Below are 27,170 nucleotides of genomic sequence, written 5' to 3'. Positions count from 1 at the left end.
GAGAGTTTTCTGGGAAAATTTATTGTTGTTGTAGCCACATTTTCGTGTGAAGGTGGCAATTCTCGCCAATCTCCTGTAGGTGAGCAAGCTTGTTCCGGTCCAAAGCACCGATCGCCGCAGGAACTGGTTGGCCATTGGTTATTTAAAGGCTCGAATAACTCGCCTTTTTATATCGAGCATCATAGGCATTCAGTATTTATGCAAGAGCCGGTGTCAGCCGGCCTCACAATGAAACTCTCCGCCCGATACCTCTGATTGTCCACGTCTGCCGTTGTAGTTCCTCCATATGGAACATTCCACTATCCGCAACCTGTGGACACGCCTATTAGCACGCAGCTAAGCTTTATGTGGCAGCGACGAACACCACACAGATCAGACTTCAAAACTCCAGCCTGTGTGGTGCTTACAGCTATCCCGTGACGGTGGGAAATTTGTATCCAGTAGAAGTTATACTATGTCCTTCCTAGATACTGTCCATATATTTTCCTACTTCTAAATGTATCCTATAGTAATAGGTGTTGAGACTAGAATCACTGAAGCCTAGTGGCCACGAATTTAGCAGTCACGGCTCGAACAACTCTTGGGAGCATGTAATGGGAAATCCACAGACATATCCAAAGAAATTTTAACAGAATTGATCGATGAATCAACTATTTATTTATCCAATCCAAAGACATATTTGAGCTAAATTCAAACTTGCATGACGGAATCATTCAATTAATTGGAATATTTATATTTCACTCACTATTTATTGTTTCGTAGAGGGCACTAAACATTACACTCAAATTTTACGGAGTTTTTACCTCAACAATAAATGTGAAGCAGTAACAATTCAAGTGGCTGAAGCACTACTACGTATCGTTTGTCAGGCATATTAAATAGAGATCTTATACATTTTAACAAAGACAAAGAACAATTTTTAACTATTCTCACAAAGTATTAAACGTAAGTATAGGCCTGCAAACACGACTTGAATATACCCTTAACCAACTAACATTTTCATACCCTCCACCATAGGATGGGGGTATACTAATTTGGTCATTCTCTTTGTAACAACGCGAAATATTCGTCTCAGACCGCATAAAGTATTTATATTCTTCATCGCCATGGCATTTTATGTCGATATAGCAATGTCCGTCCGTCCGTGTCTCTGTCGAAAGCATGCTAACTTTCGGAGGAGTAAAGCTAGCCGCTTGAAATGTTGCACAAATGCTTCCCATAGGTATAGGTCGGTTGGAATTGTAAATGGACCATATCGGTAAATGTTTTGATATAGCTGCCATATAAACCGATCTTGAATCTTGACTTCTTGAGCCACTACAGGGCTCAATTTTAACAACTGTGCAAAGTATTGTTCAAATCGATCCATAACCTGATATATCTGCCATATAAACCGATCTGGGATCGTGACTTCTTGAGCCTTTCTAGGATGCAATTATTATCTGATTTGGGTGAAATTTTCTACAACGGCTGCTCCCATGACCTTCAACATACATGTCAAATATGGTCTGAATCGGTCTATAACCTAAAACAGCTCCCCCATAACACGATCTCCCTATATTACTTTTTGAGCCCCTAAAGGGCGAAATCCTTATTCGATTTGGCTGACATTTTACACAATTACTTTTACTGTGGACCATAACTTGATATAGCTCCAATAGCATAGCAATTCTTTTATCCTTTCCTTTCCTTTGTTTACTTAAAAAGACACACCGGGATAAGAACTCGACAAATGCGATCCATGGTGGAGGGTATATAAAATTCGGCCCAGCCGAACTTAGTACGATTTTATTTGTTCTATTTAATCATACCAAAACTCAAATGAAACGAATTCAAATTGGGGACGTTCTTAAAACCATGTATGTTCATGACGGTCGATTATCATATTTTTTGTCTGTTAATCACATGTTTAGTGAAGGCCACCAAAATAGATGCACATAAAGTAAATCGAGTAAGGCCGTTATATGTATTCAATTTATCGCTATACCCATGTATCTCCTTATGTTGAACGATTTTTGGGATGTTCCTTGATTTCAGATGTTATTGATTTCAGATGTCTGATATTTTTCCACAAAATATTGAAAGCGCAACACCCGGTTTCATTTACTTTTGGTCGTATGCGGTGATATCAAATAAACATTCCTATGGCCAAAGCCTATTTGAAAAAGCCATTTCAAGTTAGAATTGCCAGATAATACAACTGTCTTCGTAAAAACTTAAAAAGAGTTTTCGATTTCAGATAACACTTATCGAAAAAGATTATTCCGTTATTTGGCAACACCTACATAGCGGTAATCCTATTTTTTATTACTTTGGCTGCGTTGATGAATTACATACATACATACACATACATTCAGGTGTTTTTTTTTTCTTTTTCATTCTCTTTTTTATCTAGTTGGGAACTCAAATATTTTATCATACTGCAAATTTTGTATTTTGTCATATTACTTTCTTTTTTACTAAGAATATTTTGAAATAATAATATTAAATACTTTTCGAATGTTTTCGAATACCTAGTTTATTTTGTGATCTTTCCCCGGTATTTACAAAACTCAATGTAGCTTTGAAATAGGTTTATTTTACAGATTTCCTTTATAAACCTATTTTAAGGTTTTTATGAATACGGCTGCTAGTTTTTCAAGTTACATTATCCGGATAAAAAAAATTAAATTGAGCAGTGTTTTTTGTTTATAAATGGCACATTGTTTTTGTTTTTTTTTCGACCAAAATGTTATTCCATGTTTCAAATGGTATTATCAACTTTTTGTACCCTGTAGCATGCGATGGGGAATTGTGAATCATTTTCTGAGCAAAAAATCTTATAAATCTATTTAAATACAGTCACAGTCATTTAAAAAATACTAATGCATACTGATTAATGCAGAATAAGCTAAAATAAAAAGAAGTCGAACGTAGACTGTTGCAAATATGATGTTTTCTTTGGGATGCAGACAAAAAAGTTTGAATACACCATTAGATTAATTTGTTTTTAAAAATTTTGCATATTTACATATGCCGCAGCAAAAACAAAGCAAAAAAATTCACTTAATCTGGTGATTATAGAGGGTTCAAAAATGGGGGCTAAGGTTAGGTTAATTTAATAAAAAGAGGGTGCAGATGTTAATCCGCTCCATGCTACTATGGACATACACCTAAGCCAGTAACCGGCTTGCTGTGCCCTCTAAATATTAAAAAAGTAACCTCGAGAAAGAAAATGCCTGTCAGGAATTTGCTATTAACAAAATCCCTCTTTATTTTCCATACAACGTCCCAAGTCGGTTCATCTCTGATACGGTGTCCCCACCATCCTGATTTGTCTGAAATGCTGTAATTTTTTTAGAAACCTCTTTCTGCGCCACGTTGGCCTTCAAAGAGTTTTCTGGGAAAATTTGTTGTTGTTGTAGTCACATTTTCATGTAGATGTGGCAATCCTCGTCTAGCTCCTATAGCTGAGCAAGCACGTTCCGGTCCAAAGGTGTCTGTTAGCAGCGAAAGATGGGCAGTGACATAGGAAATGCTCCAACTTTTCATCATCTTCCCCACACGTCCTACACAAGTTATCACTTGCCACACCTATTTTGCGTAAGTGAAGCGAAAGCTATGCTGACCATTTTCTTACTTCCTTTCAGTAATAACGTCGTCTTCTCAGCTTTTGGATGTTTTCCGCCTATGCCAAGACAACATATTCTCTGAATCTGTTGTATGATCCTTATGTTGCAGTTTTTTCCATAGCAGTCCACTAAACTACTGAGGCGTAAGCAAGTATTGGTCTAATCACGCTCTTGTAGATCCAGGGTACTATCATCGGATTCAGTCCCAATTTCGAGCCTACGGCCCGTATACATAATGTCCAACATCTGTGAGTCTTATCGGTACGCTCCTGAATGTGACACTTCCAATTCAGTTTCCTGTCCAAGAACACACATAAGTATTTGACCTTGTCAGATAACGAAATTGTTTTGTTGAGGAAATGTTGTGCGTCGAATTTGTCTTCCTTGTGAACACGCAGATTTCATTGAGACCCTATTCTAGCCCAGTCGTATGCTCTCTCCAAGATCCTTTCGGCCTTTCTGCATAGCTTTTTAGGATCCTTACCGCTTAGAAGTATTATAACATTGTCTGCGTAGCGTAGCCCCGCTTTGGCGTTGGAAGATCTAATGAGATTTACAATAGTACAATGCACATTAGCCAATCCGGTACGTACGAAAAATACACCTAGGGCCTTAGAAACCGCAGTAACCTGGAGTTTATGCCAGTAGCTTTCCATAAGCATAGAAAGAAAGCAGCCACTCACCATGATTATGATGGTGCCATTCACCATGATTATGATCTGCCCTTTCAGTAATGTATCAAACCAATACAACATCCTTATGTCAACCAGGGAGCCATGTATAGATTCCATCTTCAGATTGTTAAAATGACATTAAATGTCCAAGAAAGCCTCCAAAGTGAAGCTCCCTATCCCCATTTCTTTTATACCCTGCACGCGATGACAATGAGCCCCACACGGGTTGGAACTCTGATTTGTGTGGTGTTCATCGTCATTACGAGAGGCTCAACTCATCGGTCACGTCCACTGGTTGCTGGCAGCGGAATATTTTGTATACGGTGTAGCTGCAACTGCAGACGATAACAGTGAGCGATATCGAGTGGAGGCGTATTATTGCAGCCTTTAAATAACTAATAGCCAAATCGTTCCGGCGGCGATCGGTTCTTGTTGTTGTTGTAGCCTCGTGTCTATGTGTGGTGGTCTAGCTCCTATAGGTGAGCAGGCTCATTTTGGTCCAAGGACCGATCGCCACAGCAACAGGGTGGCCATCGTTATTTAAAGGCGTCAATAACTCGCCTTGTCATATTTAGCATTATAGGCGTATGGTGCCTATGGCCTCTCACTGAGACTCTCCGCTCAATACCGCTGAGTGTCTGCGACTGCAATTGCAGCTGCAAAGCATTCCACTATCCCCAACCTGTGGACACGCCCAGTAGCTCGCAGCTAAGCTTCTCGTAATAACAATGAATTATATGCGCCTCAGGTAGTCTAACCAGTCTTTAAGATAAAGGATGAGAGACTAATTGGCAGTTCTTGAGCAGGAAGTGGTTCGCTTTTCACGCCTTCGCGTTGACACGTAGTTTAGTAAAACGCAGCCTCTAAAAATCACCTCAAATCAAATACTGCATTTTGCAACATATAAGGCAGTATGCCATCCGATTCCGCCAACTTGTAAAGTTTAAACGAATTCGCCGCCAAGCCTATCATTCCCTCCGCTATTATGTCATCAACCGCCGGCAGTGCCTCGGCACTGTGTTGTTACCGAGAGACGTCGAGGTCGTCCGAGTACATCGATCCACAAGCCACAACTGATCAACCCAATCCCATGGCAACCGATTATAAGTTTCGGATTGAACCGATGGAGTCCTTAAGTGTACTACACACTACTACCACATCAGCAACAACTGATTAACGTAGAAAGCGCGTTGCATGTGAAGGTAACGTCATTCTTTAGAACGCTTTCAAAGGGTCCTTAGAGAAGATCCTGCGAAACCTGTAGGACTTTCACAAACTCAATGAGATCCTCTTGGCCAAGCTTACTTATCTCTTGTACTTGTTCAGGGTTTGCCTGTACAGGTCCCAGTTCATACTTGATTCTATTCATCTTTTTGAAGAGTCTTCTCGCAATCTAATTTAGCTTCATCGAATCCATGTACTGTGATCTCCTACCCAGGTAGGTCAATGGACAGTTTTCCTCATAACTACTTAAGATGGTGCCTGTAAACAGGTTGGCCGTCGATTTAACTCCTTCCTACCATCAAGCGTGTGATATTATGCGAACCTCCGCGTTGCAGCTCTAACCATAACGGATCTAGGTAGTCCTTCTGGGGTTATACAACGTCTAGATCATGCAACAGTGAGAGGCCTGTTAGCACCTGAGTGCTTGTGATACTCCATATGCCAAGGACGAACTTTCTCACCTACAGGAGCTTCACGATTATCGCTGCCTCTACTTGCACACATGAACAACAACACCAAAGCGCATAATAAAATATAAGTTCGAACATAGAGTCGTAGCTTCTGTGTCAGCCAGATATGTAGGTAAGTCATTTAGTCATTTCCAACGCTATTTTGGTCGAAAAACAATTGTTTTCGTATGTTATCAAAGACTCTGTTTGGAATGTTTATGGCGCGGCTGCAACCATCCATCATCCGCGTGTAGTGCACACCTTTCGAAGCTTTCATACATAAAACATACACTTTATCGGCTGGAAGCAAACTGAAGTCGTATTTATTCTAAAACACACATGTTGGCATTGTACTTGGAAGACTTAAAAAACAGACATGGTAAACAAGCCAAATAACACATTTGTATATTTACATGTGTACGTACGTACGTACATTCGAATTATATGCTTGAACATCAGAAACGAGGAAAACATTTGTATGGACAATGGCATGGACAAAAAAAATTACATGGGAATAAAAAATAGAGTATGGGAAAACTAATTTTATTACCAATTTCCATTTGCCTTTTTATAGAAATTCGCTAAGTCAATTTATGTCTTTTCTTTTCTAAGAGAAAAAATTAATTGACAGTGGACTAACAAATTGGTCACGTCAAATTCCACAAAAACCCTAAAGGCCTGGTTAAGCTCTTGTAAATTGTAGCACAAATGTATCGTAAATGTAAAGAGGCAATTATGCTTATTACAAAACGTAGCATTTGTCATTTCAAACAAAACAATTTTTTTTAACAAAAAAGACTTGAAGGTGCGAAAGGGTCTGACGTCAAAGAACTTTAGGCATAACTCAAGGGCAGGTGGGAAAAGACGGCCTTCCACGCAGTAATGCGAGAAGTTGAGACGTCTCTCCAACTGAAGGAGTACGCGATGGCGGCCTTCTCGAACATTGAGAGGGCATTTAACAACGAGGAGATGGGTCGACAGTCACCGCCCTGAGCCGCACGGGGAGACAGAATACGGCCAAGTTTCTCTTCGGGACACTATGGATGCGGTGGGCAGACTGAGGAGGGTTTAGTAGACAGGGACTGGATTATGGCTATACTACGACACACACAACATTTCAGGGAGAGCTATGCGCCATAACCATAGACGCAAAAGAAATTCTGGGAAGGATTTACAGTTTTCGAAATAAGTTGTTGTTGCTGATGTTGTAGCCACATTTGTGTGTGGAGGTAGCGATTCTCGTCAAACTCATCGATCGCCACGGGAACGTTATGGCCATTGGTTATCAAAAGATGCCAAAAGATCGCCTTATAACGTCGAGTATCACAGGCACTCAGTATTTAAACAAGAGTCGTTGCTGCCCGGCCTCTCACGAAGACTCTCCCTTTGATACCGCTGATTGTCCGTGACTGCAATTGCAGTTACTCCGTATACGAAGCCTTTCACTAATCGCAACCTGTGGACTCGCCCGTTAGCTCTTAGCTGAGCTTCTCGCAATGACAATTAACACCAAACGAATTGGAGCTCAGAGTTTCAACTGATTAGGTGCTTATAAACATCACGCGCCGGGTGGAAATCAGTATGTGTATATGGCGGCCCTCTAGGCCGTGGGCTCTAGTACAGTGAGGTCGAAGTGCGTGTGATGAGGAATTCCTGAATTGACCCCAGTTTCACGACATAGTGCTAACATAGATTAGCGGATACGACAGCGCCGTGTTGGCGCTCACCCCTTACTCTCTTCTTGCAGTTTATTGTTATCACATATGTCTCACTTTTTCATTAACTTTTGACTACAAGTCAGCCTGGCCACCTTTTCATGGTGGGCTACCCAATCAACCTCTGTTGTTAAAAATAAATTGTAATAAATTCCGCAGATTATCACCTGACACAAAAACGGAATGTACATTTTTATTTTTACTGAATTCTACTTTCTGCTACGGTCGACAGACGTTCGGTAATCGTTTGCAAGTGTTTTTATAAAGCAAAACAAAACAGCTGACACGATTTCCTACATTTACGGTATGTTTACGAGAGCATAACCAGGCCTTAAGACCACCTACTGTAACCGAGGTGATAGTGTGCCTGGTGGTAGATTCAATTCACTGCCGAGGTAGCTTCACAATTATAAAACTGCCACTATAACCTAACCTAAATCAAAAGTTTTTGGTTGATATCGCCTGCTATATTTCGACTTCAAATTTGATTTCTTTCTACCTAGAGGAGTTTTTAAACATTTGCTGAATAGTCTATACACTCATTGGTTTATAACGATATGCCTTAAATTAACAAAAAAGTGGATATGTGCTATATTTAAGAAAAAACCTCTCAGCTAAATGCATCCACATTCATATGTAACTACGCTTTTTTGATATACATTTCCAATTAGTTAATTAGACGTTACTATGGGAAACGAAGTTCAAATAGTATGTCTAAGGGTTTCCTATCGATTAATTCACAGCCAAAATTAAAAACAGGCAGTGGAAATAAAATAAGTTTTAAACCAACAACATGTGCTTATCCCTACTTTTTTCATGTGTGAACAGCTCACCCGCGTTGTTCACAAAATTCGAATTAAAGATTGACAAACGCCTAATTAGAACAATGATAAGAACGCAAGGTTGGGGGGTCTGCAGTAAAACCACCTATTACATTTTTTGTATTAACAACAATTTAAATATGACGAAAAACGAAGTCTCTGTGACAAATAAATCGCTTACTTTCTGTTTAGAATTTTATCAGTATTCTGCAAAAACCATAAACAATCCAAAAATGTGACTTTATAAGGTAGCTGGTTGAAAATTAACAAAAATTTACTACACAAATTAAGATAAAAACGTCTTCTAAATAAACTAAATGTCATACACGCATACACTCATGGTCACACCGCAATCGTCTCTCACTCCTGAAACGGCAGGGGAAAGCAGATATCTTAAAAACAAAATAACTCAAGGTTCTTTTCAACATATTATATTCATATGACGGACTAGATAGAAACCTAATTCAATTTATTGCACCCTGAAATAAAACCTTTGGCTTCAGCTGGACAAAGAAATCAAACAGTTAGTAAAATTATTAAATATTATAGCATTGTTTGGGAGCTAACCAGTCTCATTTTATTTGGCGTCCAACTGGTACAAATTTACATAAGCAGGTCGTATCGAAGAACCTTAGCAACGGATATCAGGAAACCACGCGATTATCCGAAGTTTTGCAGTCGACTTCACCTTTCATGTGAGTGTTTTACCTAACAGAGGTGAAATGTAATTCAATTGCAGAATAATAGATGCCTAAATTGTACACAGCTTTCGCGATTATTAGGAGGCCACCGTAGCGCAGAGGCTGGCATGATGCTTTACTCGAGAACACCAGAAAAATGTTCAGCAGTGGTTATCCCCTCCCTTTTCTGGTAACATTTGTGAGATACTTTGGCAAGTTCGTTCGGTCTCGGATATAAAAAAGGGTGCCCTAATTATTAAGCCAAAAACCTGAGTTGGACAGAGCTCATTGATATCTGAGAAGTTTACCCCTGTTTTTCATTGAATATTCATCGGCAAATTTGCATTATGATCATTTCAAGAGGAGTTTGGCCCTAATCATGTCTCCCAATTATCATATAAGTTAATTTGCCTTTTCATTTATTCGGAACTTTATCAACGCTTAAGAAACTTACAGTGAAGGGAACAAAAGATTGAAAATCATCAATCACATTAATGGCAATAACGATCGTTCAGGGGAGCGGAATAGTCTGGTTGTTGTTGTGTCTGTTAAATATCCAGATCTAAGAACTCGGTAGGATTGGCTTAGCGAAGAACAGTAAAGTGCGTCGTGTGGTCCAAGGTTAAATGCTGGACAAACATGTAGCACGTTGGCGTCAATCCTATTCCAGTAGGCGCCTGCAAAAGTACCAAAAGCTACTCTGGTTTTCCTAGAGGTTGGCTTCTACAGGTACTGGTCTCCAAGAATGGCATTCACTCGGTAGCTGTTCACTTCTTCCACAACTATATGCCTGTGAATGCTATTTAGATATTCTAAAACGATGCTTGAGACACCATTTTGTAGTGCCAGACCTCTCGCTCAAGATCATGAAGATCCTTTTCCTGACGTCACTGGTGGATGGTTGTAAATCACCACCATATTTTTTTCATGCTGCTGCGATAACATCAAACATTAAAAAAATAGCATTCGATTGGCTATCACACAAAAAGTTCGTAATCAATGTTTTTAGTCTCGGCTGGAGACTATGCCGCAAAGAGCTTAGCGTAGACGAACGTATCGAAGTAATTCGATACTGTCATAACGCCCATCGGTCATAAGGACCAAAATTAATATCATCCATTTTATCTGGACAGTAAAACAACGCTCAAGGTCATGAATTCGAGGAAGTGAGTTCTTTATGGTGACCTGTCATAACGCCCAACGGTCATAAGGCCCAAAATCAATTTTGGGCTTTATGAATGCCATACCGCGGTTGTTGTTGTTGCAGCCACATTTTCATATGGAGGTGGCGTTAAGCTTCTGTGAACGTTCCGATCCAAAGAACCGATCGCCGCGGGAACGAGGTGGCCATTGGTTATTTAAAGGCACCAATAACTCACCTTGTCATATCGAGCATCATAGGCAGTCAGTATTTGTGCAAGAGCTGGTACCACCCGGCTTCTCACTGAGACTCTCCGCTCGATACCGCTGAGTGTCCGCGACTGCCGTTGCAGCTACTCCGTATGGAGCATTCCACTATTCGCAACCGCGATAGACCCTATGGCGACACCCATGGGAATCCCATATAATGATTACCAGCAAAGTGGTGTGGATGAGAATGAGGTAAAGCAGGTGTTCTTCACTTTTCCTAACTTGAAGCTCTTTCCAATATAATTCTCAGGCAGTTTTATCAATTACACTGAAAGGATGGATTGATTCCAAAAGGGAACACGATAAGATCCTGCATAAACACAAATAATGTATCTGAATCCCGGCACGGGATAACATGAGCACCGGTTGGGACTTTGATTTGTGCAGAGCTACCAGGCGCGTCCACAGGTTGCGCATAATGGGATGCTCCGTAGCAAAAGCTGCAACTGCAGTAGTTGTCTATCAGCGGTATTGAGTAGAAGGTCTCAGTGAAGAGTGCCTATGATACTCGATATGACAAGGCGAACTGGCGCACTTAAATAATCAATGGTCATCATGTTCACGTGATGATGGGTCCTGTGGTCCGGAACGAGTTCGCTCTCATATAGAAATTCGACGAGGTTCGCTACAGCTACCAACAACAACGCCGACTTGGCTTCCTGACATAACAAGATTACAGAATGAAATTGTTGTAATTGTTCATAAACCAAATAAACATTAAAAATTGGGGTTTATCATTATAAGTTCATTTTTTGAATCACCCATTGCCAACACTGAACACTGTATCGTATTTCATACACGAAACGATTTTATTTAAAATAAATTGTTCCTATGACCAAACACTAGAATTTTCCTCTCCTCGTTCAAAATATTTTAACTACGCCATTGAGCTAAACATTATCGCTGGTGTTTGTTAAGGCCATTAGAAATACGCACACACACACAAAAACACTAACAACAGCGGCAAAACACATTGAGGAGTTAAAGATATTTTCTGAAATATGGTGTATTAATTAAAACAAATAAGAATTAATTTGTGGGAGAACGGGTGCTAAATTACAAAAATAACAAATGGTCACCTCCGTTGCGCCAAAACACAGCCGTATGCATGACGATGATGATTATGAAGTTATCGTTCGATTTGGTTGTTCGTTGTTTTTCGTCAGTCTCGGTAAACAGATTAAAAATTGCTTTAGTTAAATGTTTATTTCCGTTACAAATATAAATATTTATTCGTTTCGTTTTCAGAGTGATTTTTGCCACAACACAGACACTAGTTTTTAATCAAAACTTGTTCTTGATTCATTGACTTTTGATGTTTTTTTTTTCCTCTTGCCAAACCAGGCCGAGTTGTCAAACGAAAGAGTTAAAGAATAACAATAATAAACATCTGATTTGGTGTGTCATAGGCAGTGAACGAACCGAGGCTTTTCGTCGGCGGCGGCTCGTCGACAGAGACGATTCAAAACGGCGGCAGTATAAATTATGATTTGTTCATGATAAATCGTTCAATTTTGTTGGACGTAAAATATTCGAAGAAAGTGGGAAAGATGTGATAATTTAAGATATTATTATAAGTCCGATTTTTTTTTGCTGAAATCGGCTGCTCAATTTACTTTAAAGGTTGGTATTGTATTATGCTTTAGGAATAGTGGAGGAAATTTTTAATTGTACCGCGAGCTTTTTTTATCTTTACTTATTATTTTCTCTATTTAAATTAGTTTTTCGCCAATAAATAAACAAAAACAATTAAAACCAATAAAATATACAAAATTAATGCCGACAATGGTTTCAAGTGTTGGCACTTTGATTTTGTGCCATTTTCCTCAAGATATATTCATTAACAAGTAGTGCCAGTTGCCCAACAATATATTGAGTGTACTATCAGTCAAAATCAGTGATTAGTGCAACTCTGATTTTGTGTTAGTAGTTCGCGCCATTTTGTGTTGTTTGTATGTCAGTGTTCTGAACTATAATAATAAAAAGCTGAACAGAATACTTTGCTTTTTTTTTGTTAATTAACTTAATTAACAAAAAAAGGTAACAAGAAAGTTAATGTGTTTTGTAAAAGTAATTTAAAGTTTAAAAGCAAAAAAGTGTGCACAATCGGATTCATTGTTCATACACAGTTCTGTTGAAATTCTCTCTTCTCTTAATTTTCTTCGTTTTAGAAATATATCTTTGTACTTGGTGCCTCTTAAGAGTCAAAGGTTTATCTATTATTCATTTACTGTCTGTGATTTACACTAAATTTACGAATGCATAACCAAGCCATGTCAAAAACATTTATGTGCTACCACCACTTGAAAGGCGTATCTACACCAAGCACACATTCTTGGCGCTACCATTTTTCACAACAGATGGCGTTTGAAAGAAAAAAATTTAATAACGAACTTTTTCGATTTATTAGTCAAGCAGACTTTTATAATGTTGTGTGCAGTGTGTTGAACACTGAGGTGGTGGTCTTTACCGAAGAAGGTCTTCATCGGGTCAATCATAATTGAGCGTTGTTTTATGCAAACTAAACTCTGTAGGGAAAAAGCATCAATTTATTAGTTTTCGGAAAATCACTTGTATGACAATGTTAACGAACAAAGTGGTACTGAGTTCTACGAGCAAAATAGTAGCGACATGTCGCTGCATCAGGATAAATTTCGCACAATTTTAACTACAAATGGACCGAATCAACTCTGCTTCCTATTGTTTGTTGTGTGTTGTTGTTTGCTTTGGTTTGTGTTCTGACAAAGATATGAGACCGTCGGATTTCGCATTAGAGAGAAGCTAAGCTGCGAGCTACTGGGCGCGTCCACAGGTTGCGGATAGTGGAATGCTCCATACGGAGTAGCTGCAACGGCAGTTGCGGACAATTAACGGTATCGAGCGGAGAGTCTCAGTAAGGGGTCGGGCGGCACCGGCTCTTGCACAAATACTGAGTGCCTATGAAGCTCGTTAAGACAAGGCAGATTATTAGCGCCTCTAAATAATCAATGGCCACCCTCTTCCCGCGGCGAGATTGCTCACCTACAGGAGCTAGACGAGGATCGTCACCTTTACAAGAAAATATGGCTACAACAGCAACAACATCATCAATGTAGGTTATTTGGGCATTGAAAATGGGCTGGATCGATCCATGTTTATATATGGTTCTCATATAAACAGATTTCTGTATTTGATTCTTTGAAAGTCTAGAGGGCGGATGGTTTTCCCTTTTGGTTCAAACTTTATAAAATAGCGCCTCGTACACACCGTAGCGCAGAGGTTAGCATGTCCGCCTTTGACGCTGAACGCCTGGGTTCGAATCCTGGCGAGACCATCAGAAAAAATTTTCAGTGGTGGTTTTCCCCTCCTAATGCTGCCAACATTTGTGAAATACTATGCCATGTAAAACCTCTCTCCAAAGAGGTGCCGCACAGCGGCACGCCGTTCGGACTCGGCTATAAAAAGGAGGCCCCTTATCATTGAGCTTAAACTTGAATAGGACTGCACTCATTGATAGGTGAGAAGTTTGCCCCTGTTACTTAATGGAATGTTCATGGGCAAATTGCAATTTTTCCTCCTACACAAATGACATGTATGGTTCAAATCGGTTCTTTACCTGATACAGTTCCTATATAAATCGATCTCCGGATTATACATCTAAAGTCCCTAGAGAAGGTTACAGTTCTAATAAACAATAACTTCGCCTAAGGAACATCCATGCCGAGTGTGGTCTGAATCGCTCCATTTCCTGACATAGTTTCCAATATTTCGATTTGACTTCTTGAGCACCTACAAATCTTATCCAAATATAAAAAAACCATGTGATTTATTGCTTGACCTTGCATTTTCCCTTTTTAGTCCTTTTTGGTTAATGGTCAAAAACCATGCAAAGAACTTCATATGGTGTAGGGTTTATAAGGTTCGCCCCAGTCGAAATTTGCAGGTGTTAAGTTGTTAATGTTTTTCCCATATTCTAACACCGATATTTGCAAAACTTGATGTAGATTTGAAATAGGTTTATTTGACAGAATTCCTTTATAGAACTAACGTAAACCTCTATGATTTTTTTTTACAATATTCATATGACGAAACATATTGTCTTTGCTTTTGTTCAAACATTCTGTACTTTTGAACAAAGAGTATCAATTTAATGACTCTTTGCTTTTGAGAACGTTTTCGCGCTATTTGAATGAATCGCAGTGTTTTTGTAAATATCTCATTTTATAGTGGCCACCTGTCGGAATGTATTGCAACTATAATCTGGATTTTTACGCATGTTACCACACTAAAAAGTTAAGTGTTGCCAAACATACATACTGTCACTTTATTAACCTTAGATGGCACTAAAGGCTAATTGCATGTTAAAAAAAAAGGTAAGTGTTGCCAAACATACATACTGTCACTTTATTAACCTTAGATGGCACTAAAGGCTAATTGCATGCAATCTTACCTCCAATAGTGATTGGATATTAGGAAGGCATTATAAAGAAGTAGAGAAAACAGAAAACTTTGGATTTAGGACATATTGTGTATTAGCAGTATAAACATTTTTACACCTTCTGTACATGATGATGTGCCCAGGGGCTTTTTTTCAATTTAATACCATTTTTTTGGCGTAGAACGTCACGTCACCATACACATGCATTTTTCATAAATTAATTGTTATGAGGCTAGTCGGACTTATTTTATAAGGCCCCATGTGACCCTGGTTTATGTTTGCATTGCGATTTTGATCAAAATAAAACAAAAAGGCTTTAAATTTCGCTTCTTTAAATGTAAAAATTACTTAACAGCACTCCAAGATAAGTAAGTTGGGTAATTCTGCTATATCGGACTTTTTGGTATGTTCCAGGTTTCACTTTCCATTCATCCCTTGTTATTATCAAATGAAGTTTCGAAATTTGTATAAATTTTTATTAAAAGATCTCTTAAATGACGCCCAAAAAGGAATTAACTTGTGTTATTTACCAACAAGACTTAAGTACAATTTCTGGTAAAAAGCTTAAAAATTAACAGTGTTTTTAAGACAACCCTTAAAAAGGATCTTTTTAAAAAGTATCTTTAGTAAATTCACGGAAATCAGTGTTAGTTTGAAAATTTGAGCGATATTGAATATTAGAGAGATGAAAGGCAAAAAAGTGCATCTCAACCTGTGTTTGTGATACGGCCCATCAATAAATAGTAACATTTTGTACCCCATTAATAATAGACCAAAAAGGGTTAAGTTATTGTGAACATTAAGATTAAGATTTTTGTGAATTTTGAATATCTGCGGGGTGAGTCTTAAATTAAAGGCATATGGGAGAAGAGTTCAAATCTGCAATACATATTTGTGTTTTAAATTTCAAGGCCGTTCCGCACCTTAGTGAGAGTTATCATATAAGTGTGTGTGTAGAGCATGAATCCGGTATTCAAGCTTGAAGTTAAAGATGCTTCACAATGAAATATATATGTAAACCGACCATGACTATAAGAAAATCAAGTGATAGAATTTGGGTATGCACAAATAATAGGATGCAGACCTACCCTAAAAAAAATCCCGGGCAGGTAATTGCGAGTATAGTAGATTAGGTTAGGTTTAAGTAGCAGTCTGCCATCAGACTCACATAGACGTTTTCGTTCATTGTGATTCCACAGGAACAGAAGAAGGAAGATTCCTTCTAGTTCTTACCATTGAACCATTCAGATCGCTTTAAAAAGCCCAATAACTTTAAATCAGACAGGTTCTCAAAGAAATGAGAACCTAAAGTGGAACACCTTCTGACTGCTAGTGCGGGACACACACACAGTTTCTGCAAAAATCGTTGCTGGCAACCTTCAGTCTGTCAGCATGTTTTCCGATTAGACAGTGACCTGTCACGACGAACACAATGACTGAGACATCTGTTTTAGTCAATGACAGAAAAGCGATAGACCTCTTCAAGTCTAGATAAGGCTCTTTTGTGATCATCTATCATTCGTTGTCCTTCGGCCTGGTCCTGAAAACCTAGCTTACATGTCGCTAGAGGCATACCCACAGATTCTAGTGTCCCTGGAGTGTGTAAGGTAGTTCCCAGTCTCGCAAGCTCGTCTGCTTTAGAATTCCCTGCGATATCTCTGTGGCCCGGCACCCAGAACAGGTGAATTTTGAACCGTTCAGCCATCTCGTTGAGAGATCTGCGACAGTCGAGGGCGGTTTTTGTGATTTAATGATTACATAGCTGCCTGGCTGTATGCCAATTGTCGTGAAGACATTATATCTTAGCCATTCCATCACTTCGTTAATTGCAAGGATCTCAGCTTGATACACACTTCAGTGGTTGGGTAATCTTTTCGATATGACCAGTTCTAGATCTTTAGAGTACACCCAAAGCCCACCTGTTCCTTTAGTTTGGAACCATCCGTATAGAAGTCTATGTAACTTCTGTTACCAGGGATATCGTAGTTCCAATCGGTTCTATCAGGAATAGTGGTACAGTAATTTTTATCAAAAAGCGACTCAGCTAGGATGTAATCCACACTGCCGGGAACATCGGATATTGTATCAAGAATAACAACGTGCACGTAGCCGCCACATCCTCCTTTACCCTCACGGCAGTGGTCGTGGTGGTGGCAGTGGTTCAGAGGCATAAGATGGCATTTAATTCAGTGCATCAGATGGTGTCGTCCTCAGTGCGACTGTGATGAACAAACAAGCCATCCTTTGGATCCGGTTAAGTATTGAGCAGTAGGTGGATTTTTGAAGTGCCGTCCACCAGACCACAACACCATATAGCATAATAGGGCTGACAACTGCAGTATATACCCAATGCATTACACGCGGTCTAAATCCCCAACTTTTGCCAATGGCTCCCTTGCAGGTGTATAGGGCAAGAGTGGCCTTTCTTGCCCTTACAAAAATTTTGGATTTGAAGTTCAATTTCCTGTCCAGCAAAACATCCAGATATTTTGCGCTTTCTGTAAATGGATCATTCTCTTCACCCAAGGAGACAGGTTCCACTGTAGGCAACTTGTATCTTCTCCTTAAAAGAACTACTTCTGTCTTGCACGGATTTATACCTAGACCATTTTCCTGAAATAAATCTCTTAGAGTGCTGGGAAACGTTCCCCTAGCCGCAATTGCCACGTCATCAGCGTACGCGACCACTTTTACGCCTTTTTCTTCCAGAGACAATGGCATATTGTTAATGACTATATTGGCTAAAGTAGAGGAGACAGTACTCCTCCTTGAATAGTTCCTTTGCTGACCCATCTTTTTAGATCCACATATTCCTAGTAAAAAAATTTCTAAGACAAAAAACCTGCGAAAAGCCAATCGATATCCAAAAATGATAGCCTTCCCCTTGAGGAGTAGTATAAAAAATATTTTGTCGCATATATTATATAAAAATTAAACATTCACAGATGGTAGAGTTTAGCCCCCAGTGAAAATAGAGAACTTAATTTTGTGATATCCTCGAGGGGGGCGGACCCTTCCCCTAACCATTATTTTCAAAACGCCAGATCTCGGAGATGGATGCATCGATTTAAGTGAAATTTTGTTTGCTACCTTATGGCAACCCAAAAGCACAAAATTGGTATAAAATTTTAGGGCGAAATAAACGTAGGGACGCCCTACCCCAAAACCCTCCCAAACGGACATGTTTACAGATTGGGCAAATATGGGTATCCAATGAAAGTTATTTAAGAGCAGAGTACGAACTTGATATAACAATTTGACATCCGACCCGTCCCAAAAAACCACCCAAAAATAAAATTTTTATATGACTTTCAAATGAAAGGTTATTGGAAATAGCACACGAAATTTATAGAAACATTTACGGTCAATTGCCATGGGAGCCGCCCACCTCAAAAATCACTCCGATACGAAAATGTAGGCCGATCGGGACAATATGGGATTCAAACGAAAGATTCTTTAGAGTATAATACGAAATTTATATAAAAGTTTGAGATCTATTTCCGGGCGGGTCGCCCCACTCCAAAATGATGTACCAAATGGACATTGTAATGAAAACAAGTAAAAGCTTGCTAAGTTCGGCCGGAACGAATCTTGGAAACCCACTACCATGGATTCTGCTAAAATATGGGAACTATTGGGTTGCCAAAAAAGTAATTGCGGATTTTTTAAAAGAAAGTAAATGCATTTTTAATAAAACTTAAAATGAACTTTAATCAAATATACTTTTTTTACACTTTTTTTCTAAAGCAAGCTAAAAGTAACAGCTGATAACTGACAGAAGAAAGAATGCAATTACAGAGTCACAAGCTGTGAAAAAATTTGTCAACGCCGACTATATGAAAAATCCGCAATTACTTTTTGGGCAACCCAATATATCTAGTTACAGACCGAATTGGACCGTACTTGGCGCAGTTGCTGAGAGTCATTACAGAACACCATTAGCAAAATTTCAGCCATATCGGATGAAAATTGAGGCTTTATATGAGAGCTATATGGGGTTCTTGATCGATTTGGACCGTACTTATCCCGGTTGTTGGAAGTCATAAAAAAACACTATGTGCAAAATTTTAGACAAATCAGACAAAAATTTTAGCTTCCATGGGGCCAATATGGAAGTTTATATGGGGGCTATATATCTAAATTTAAACCGATATGGCCCATTTGCAATCCCCAACAACCTACATCAATATAAAGTAGCTGTGCAAAATTTCAAGCGGCTAGCTCTACGACTTCGACTGCTATCGTGATTTCGACAGACGGGGGGACGGGCGGACGGACATGACAAGTTTGAATCAGAATTTCGAGACGATCAAGAATATATATACTTTATGGGATCCTAGATCAATATTTCGAGGTGTTACAAACGGAAAGACCCCATCCTATGGTGGTGGGTATAACAACAAGTAAAGGCGTGCTTAGTTGGGCAGGACCGAATCTTCTATACCCCTCACCATGGATGGCATTTGTCAAGTTCTTTGAATGACCTTTTCAAATATATATGAAGCTATAGAAGTAATAAAAAAATACCACCCAGTGGCTCAGAGAGTTAAATTGGGTGATCGGTTTAAATGTCAGCCATATCAGGTTATGGACCGATTTAGACCATATTGAAAGCTATACCAAAACGACATGTGCTAAATTTCAGCCAAATTGGAAAAGAATGGCACCCCCTAGAGGATCTAGAAGTCAATATGGCAGCTGTATCAGGTTATGAACCGATTTGAACAATACTTGGCACAGTTGATGGAAGTCATAGCAAAACACCTCGTACAAAATTTCAGTCAAATCGGATAAGAATTGCGTCCTCTAGAGGTTAAAAAAGTCAAGATCCTAGATCGGTACACTAATATGAGGTATTTGAGCAAATTTTCAAGCGCCTAGCTTTATTCTTTCAAAAGTTTGCGTGTTTTCGACAGACGGACGGACATGGCGAAATCGACTTAACATGTCAAGACGATCACGAATATATATATAATTTGTAGGGTCTCAGGCCAATATTTAGATGTTTTACAAATAGAATTGCCAAATTAGTAACTCCCATCCTAAGGTGGAGAGAATAATTACATAAATCTTCAATGTTTTTTTTAATGTGCTTCATTAGGGAGATCAATATTCAAGTGATAACGAAATTGGTATTGAAACCAGAACGGTTTGGCACTAAAACCAATAACAGTTTGGCTTTAATAGCAGTACTTGTTCGATAATAGGGCTTGTACGAACTATACTAATTTACATATATTGGTATATTTCATCCATACCATGAAGTATTGATTCGATGTCATACGGCTTTGCTTTACTAGCAATACTGTATGGTACTAAAATGCGCACATTTGGTATCAAATTTTAAGATTTCGGAGTTCATGGGCGAATTCGCCAATGAGCATTCCATTAAGGAACAGGGGCAAACTTCTCACATATCACTGCGTGCTGTCCAATTCAGATAAGATTAATGATAAAAGGCCTCCTTTTCATAGCCGAGTCTGAACGTCGTGTCGCAGTGCGATACATCATTGGGGACTATTTTAAGACTATCCCTGAGTTAATATTGCATCTTCACTAAAGGCAGACCACCAATCAATTATATTGGGTTGCCCAAAAAGTAATTGCGGATTTTTCATATAGTCGGCGTTGACAAATTTTTTCACAGCTTGTGTCAGTTGTCAGCTGTTACTTTTAGCTTGCTTTAGAAAAAAAGTGTAAAAAAAGTATATTTGATTAAAGTTCATTCTAAGTTTTATTAAAAATGCATTTACTTTCTTTTAAAAAATCCGAAATTACTTTTTGGGCAACCCAATATATCTAAATATAGGCCGATTTTTACCATTTTCAGTACGAATGGCGAGAAACCTGACACAATACCTGACATATATACCGATCTCCCGAGGTAAGTTCTTGGGATCCATTTCGCTGAAACTTCAAACGGTGGGCTGTTTTATGCACTTCGACATTCGTGCTTAATATGGCCCAGATCGGTTTATATTTAGATATACCTTCGATATACACCGATCTCAAGATTTGAGACCTTCGACCTATAAAAAGCTCATTTATTGTACGATTTCGCTAAAAATAAGCACAGTGAGCCCTTTTAAGGTCTTCAAAATTCATGCCCTATATGGTTCAGATCGGTCTAAATTTGGATATAGCTGCCGTATACATATACCGATCTCCCGATTTTATTTCTTAAGCCCATAAAAGATGAATTTTTTAACCGATGAATTTGAACAAAGAGTTGTGTTAGGCCCTAACATAGCTTTCCTGAATATGGTGGAGATCGGAGTATATTTTCAAAATCAATTAAAAAAAATTGTTGAAACAATTAATTTTTAATTGAAAATCGCAAAAATTTCAATCAAGATCGTAATTGCAAAATGGTCCGGATTCAATTAAAAAAAATAATCATTTAATGTTTTTCAATCATGATCGAAAAAATCCGTATTTAATTAAAACAAGTAAAAACTTGTTAAGTTTTGCCGTGCCGAACTTTGGATACCCACCACCATGGATAAATAAACCATCTTCTTTTATAACAAATTTCACTACCATATCCATTATGATATGCAAATCGTAGGTGGTCTGGATCATATTTGATTGAGGTCCCGAGAAGGACGGAAGGCTTAATAAAAGTCACTGTGTCAATTTCCAGCGAAATCGGGTAATAAATGTTGCTTTTATGGACTAAGACTCTTAATCTGCAGATCCGTCTATATGGCAGCTATATCGAAATATAGTCTTATCCAAACCATATTTGGGATATGGCAGCTATATCCAAATATAGTTTGATCTGGCCCATGTTCTGGTCGGATGACGGGAGACTTAATACAAATCATTGTGTAAATTTTCATCGAAATCAGGTAGTAAATGTCGCTTTTATGGACTAAGACCCTTAATCGGCAGATCCGTCTATATGGCAGCTATATCGAAATATAGTCCTATCTGTACCATATTTGGGTCTGATGTTGGGAGGCTTAGAACAACTCACCATCTCACCATTTCAGCGAAATCGGTTAATAATTGGGTTTTGTTTTTTCTTAAACCCATTAAGACCCTAAATCGAAAGATCGGACTATATGGCAGTTTTATCTAAATATAGTTCGATCCAAACCATATTTGAGTTGGATGTCGGCAAGCTTTAATCAACTCACTATTTAAAATTTCAGCGAAATCGGATAATAATTGCGGTTTTTATGGGCTTAAGACCTTTTATCGGCAGATCGGTCTATATGACTGCTATATCTTAATATGGTCTCATCTGAACCATATTTGATTCGGATGTCGGGAGGCTTAGAACAACTCACCATTTCAAATTTCAGCGAAATCAGGTAATAATTGCGGCTTTTATGGGCTTAAAACCCTAAATCGACAGGTGGGTCTATATGACAGCTATATCTAAACATTGTCCGATCTGAACCACATGTAAGTCGAATATCGAGAGGCTTTAAACAATTCACCGTTTCCATCTTCAACTAAATCGGAGAATAAATGCGCCTGCTACGGGCTTAAGATCCTAAACCGGCATATCGGTCTATATGGTAGCTATATGTAATTATGGTCCGATATGGGCCATATTCGGTTTGAATAGTAAAACTTCCTGTTTCAAATTTCAGTGAAATCGGATAAAACCTGCAATATATGCAACTCTTTCGATTTAAACAAGCTCTTATTTCATCGAATGTACATACATGTCTATAAAAAAAATACAATACATATCGGAGGCCGCCGTAGCGCAGAGGTTAGCGTGTCCGCCTATGACGCTGGACGCCTGGGTTCAAATCCCGGCTAGACCATCCATCAGAAAAAAATTTTCAGAGGTGGCTTTCCCCTCCTAATCCTGGCAACATTTGTGAGGTACTATGCCATGTAAAACTTCTCTCTAAAAAGAGGTGTCGCACTGCGGCACACCGTTCGGACTCGGCTAGAAAAAGGAGACCCCTTATCATTGAGCTTAAACTTGAAACGGACTGCACTCATTGATATGTGAGAAGTTTTCTCCGGTTCCTTAGTTGAATGTTCATGGGCAAAATTTGCAATTTGTACATATGAGAGCACATGGCGATTGGAGTTCTCTTCGTATTTGAGGTACACAAGGAAAGTAAAAAGCCGCTATTACATGTAATGTAGTTGTCTTATAACTTTAATATTTAAAAAAATTTAAATGTTAGCCAAATTGTCAATTTAGATACGATTTATCATTTTTGTTATCATGTATGTTATTAAATCATAAATTTGTGAAAACAATTTAATTTCGGCTTGCTTTCATTCGACTGACAAAAAAACAGCTGATTTCTTTATATTTTTTGTCAGAAGACATAGAGCACGCTCTACACCAAATAATTACATGTGCTATTTTGAAAACTGATTTTCATATGTTAGTTTCATTTGTATCACATGGCATGTACAATTCAGCATGTGCTAAATTTGACATGGCATAAGACACCTACATACCGTGTAATAGAGCCTTTATGAATTCAGAAAGTGACAGTACGTATGTAACACACATATCGTGTGATAGCAGCTTTAGTACTAGATTTAATTATGACGAAGGCCACTCTGGCACATAGGTCTAAATGTCCCATTATGGCTTAACACCCAGTGCTTGAATCTTGGCTTATCAGCAAAGAGATGCCAATTTGCTGCACGTCTTTCAGAATCACTCAGCAATGATTGAAAAGGATAAGTCTTCCCATTATTTCATAGAAGTAATGTTAGTGTTAAGTTTGTTATTTGCATATAGAAATTCTTAAACATTTCTTGTGTTAGTTTAATTTAGACAAATTGTCGCATTGTTCGTAGAATGAGCACTCTCCATATGAATTTTGAAGAAAATTATAGTTATTGACAAAATTTTTTAACAGAAGTTTGGCCATCCCCTTCAGAAAATTATGTTTTAAAAATTGTAGCTTTATTTAAAAAACAAGTGCCATCATTTGCTCCGATTTTTTGAGTGCATTTAAGTAAAGAGTTCCATTGCACTTACCATCGACGTCATTTTGTTCCTCCACCGATAATTTGCGATCAACTGGGCTCGATTTTCCCGAAGCACTGGAGCCACCGGCTTTATCGTCGGCAGAACTGGTGGTAGAGACATTGTCTTTGGCACTCTTGTCGGGTACCAACAGCTGTTGACCGGGATAGATGAACGAACTGTTCAAACGATTCAAATGTGTCAATTCCGATGGGGTTGTATCGAAACGGGCTGCAACCGAGGTCAATGTATCGCGATTGCCCACCGTATAATTGATGGTGGGAATAGTGGGTAGTGAAGATTTCTTACGTTCATCTGAAAGATACAAAAATCACAAGGAACATGAGATATGTACGTGGTTCATGCAAATGAGATGCGAATATCTCCAGTTACATAGATGTGTATGTAGGTATCTGGAGTAAGTTTCACAAAGATGTTAAGAGTATGCTATTACTTTGCACTGCATATGTTGTTAGTAGGCTTTGCTCGAAGATCACAAAATCCTCTAGGAATTCATCCGATTGACAGGGGTCATCAAAATTTTCATGCGGAAATACTGGAGTCACATAAAACACCACATAGTCGTATTCGAATTCACTAGTTATCAAAGGATTACTCACAAGACGGCGGTAAATTTTAATGGATTCCATAATGCCGGTTAACAATTCATTCTTATTTTGCTATTATTATTCTTTTTTTTTGCTATTTTTGTTATTTTATTTTCCAGTTGATATTTCTGTAATTCTGCAACGTACGTAATGTTTATTATTTTGCCCCGATCAGTGGCAGAATAGTAAAATAACTGACTGCACAAACTGGCTGTTGTAGTATTTCATATCTCGCAAATGGAACAACAAACACGAACTTGAACACTCGTTGGCTCTCTCTCTCTCTCTCTCGCGCGCTCTCTTCTCTGCCCCCTCTTGACGAAAAGAAAAGTTATCGTAACTCAATTAATTTCAGTGGGCGCAAAATTATGCTAATTTGTCAAACACGGAGAGTTGTATCGGCAAGTGGTCTCAATGTGTTAATTGGTTTTAATTGGGTATACCAATCTATTCATTCCGTTTGTAATACTTCGAAACATCTATCAACGATCCCATAAAGTATGTATCAGACCTGTTCTGGAATTCGAATTCCCAAAACGCCTTCTACTTTTAAGATTTAAAATCATTTGAGGCTCCTCTTTCTATGTTGAAATCTATCCCTGCCATGGGGACGCACAGTGTTGCCCCCTAGTGTATTTCTTGGACAAAAATAGTTAGAGTTGACATATTGCTCTAAAATTTTGCACAGAGTTATATTTGAGTGTTATATAGAAAAAAAAGGAGTATGGTTCAAATCAGTCTATATCCTGATATAGCTTTCATATAAACCTATCTCCGGATTTAGGTCGCAATTATTACCCGATTATTACCTGATCACATCTGTTTCAACAACTACCATATGTACCATATGTACCATCGGCGGTTCGGTCTATATGTACCATATGTGTATGACCCAAATAGGCCTATAACCAGATATGGCTCCCATATAAACCGATTGAACCATTAAACATCTTGAGCTTCCAGAGGGTACAATTATTATTCGATTATCCGTGAAACGAAAACACGTATAACTGACTTCTGGCATTTATGTTAAGTTTTAGGTTTCGGTATATTCAGGGGACTATAGTAGAATTTTCCGGCGAACATTTTTGTAAAATATTTTGATATGCTAAATCCTTTTTTAAAGGAGTTTTTTTACCTTTACCTTTAAAAAAAGTACGTTTTTATACCCACCACCGAAGGATGGGGGTATATTTATTTTGTCATTCCGTTTGCAACACATCGATATATCCATTTCCGATCCTATAAAGTATATATGTTTTTGAACAACCTAAAAATCTTAGACGATCTAGCCATGTCCGTCCGTCTGTTTGTTGAAACCACGCCTCGGTCTTTAAAAATTGAGATATTGAGCCGAAACTTTGCACAGATTCTATTTTTGTCCATAAGCAGGTTATTCAGCAGGTTATTTCGAAGATGGGCTATATCGGACCATATCTTAATATAGCCCCCATATAGACCGAACCGCCGATTTAGGGTCTTAGGCCCATAAAGCCACATTTATTATCCGATTTTATTGAATTTTGGGACAGTGAGTTGTGTAAGGCCCTTCGACATTCTTCATCAATTTGGCCCCAATCGGTCCAGATTTGGATACAGTTGCCATATAGACTGATCCGCCGATTTAGGGTCTTATGCCCATAAAAGCCACATTTATTATCTGATTTTGCTGAAATTTGGGACAGTGAGTTGTGTTAGATCCTTCGACATCTTTCTTCAATTTGGCCCAGAGCGGTCCAGATTTGGATATAGCTGTCATATAGACCGATCTCTCGATTTAAGGTATTGTGCCCATAAAAGGCGCATTTATTGTCCGATTTTACTGAAATTTGGGACAGTGAGTTGTGTTAGGCCCTTCGACATCATTCTTCAATTTGGCCCAGATCGGTCCAGATTTGGATACATCGATCTCTCAATTTAAGGTTTTGGGCCCATAAAAAGCGCATTTATTGTCCGATGTCGCCGAAATTCGGGACAGTCAGTTAAGTTAAGCCCCTCGACATGTTTCTGCAATTTGGCCTATATCGATCAAGATTTGCATATAGCTGCCATATAGACCGGTCTCTCGATTTAAGGTTTTGGGCCCATAAGAGGGGCATTTATTGTCCGATGTCGCCGAAATTTGTGACAGTGAGTTGTGTTAGGTCCTTCGACATTCTTCTCCAATTTGGCTCAGATCGGTCAATTTTTGGATATAGCTGTCATATAGACCGATCCCTCGATTTTAAGGTTTTGGGGCCATAAAAGGGGCATTTATTGTCCGATTTCGCCGAAATTTGGGACAGTGAATTGTGTTAGGACATTTTTCTGCAACATGCACCAAATCGGTCCAGATTTAGATATATTTACCATATAGACCGATCTCTCGATTTAAGGTTTTGATCCCATAAAAGGCGCATTTATAATCCGATTTCACTGAAATTTGAACATATTTTGATATAGCTGCTATGGGGTATAAGATATGAATTTTTCACCGGATTTTGGGGAAAGGTGGTTTACATATATACCCGAGCTTCGGATACCCACCACGTATCCAAAGTTCGGCCCAGCCGAACTTAACGCCTTTTTACTTTTTCAAAAATTAAATTAAACATGAAAA

At 38.6% G+C, this 27,170-nt stretch overlaps 1 protein-coding gene across 23 annotated transcripts in view; it reads right to left on the bottom strand.

Annotated features, from left to right (window-relative positions):
* Nucleotides 1–27,170, bottom strand: part of LOC106081014 (TLD domain-containing protein 2) — a 585,921-nt gene that overhangs the window by 110,590 nt on the left and 448,161 nt on the right. For 19 of the 23 annotated variants that reach the window (XM_059361917.1, XM_059361914.1, XM_059361902.1 and 16 more), the window contains one exon: nt 23,976–24,278. The exons of 2 other annotated variants lie outside the window; for them this stretch is intronic. In XM_059361917.1, the coding sequence (XP_059217900.1) occupies nt 23,976–24,278 (303 nt within the window). Of the gene's footprint in view, nt 1–11,663; nt 11,915–23,975; nt 24,279–24,417; nt 24,713–27,170 lie in introns of those variants that run through there. 2 more of the 23 variants (XM_013242766.2, XM_013242806.2) reach the window with 2 other exon arrangements.

This window comes from Stomoxys calcitrans, chromosome 2, assembly GCF_963082655.1.
Source record: "Stomoxys calcitrans chromosome 2, idStoCalc2.1, whole genome shotgun sequence".
Taxonomy (NCBI): domain Eukaryota; kingdom Metazoa; phylum Arthropoda; class Insecta; order Diptera; family Muscidae; genus Stomoxys; species Stomoxys calcitrans.
This window is presented reverse-complemented; position numbering and strand designations above follow the sequence as displayed.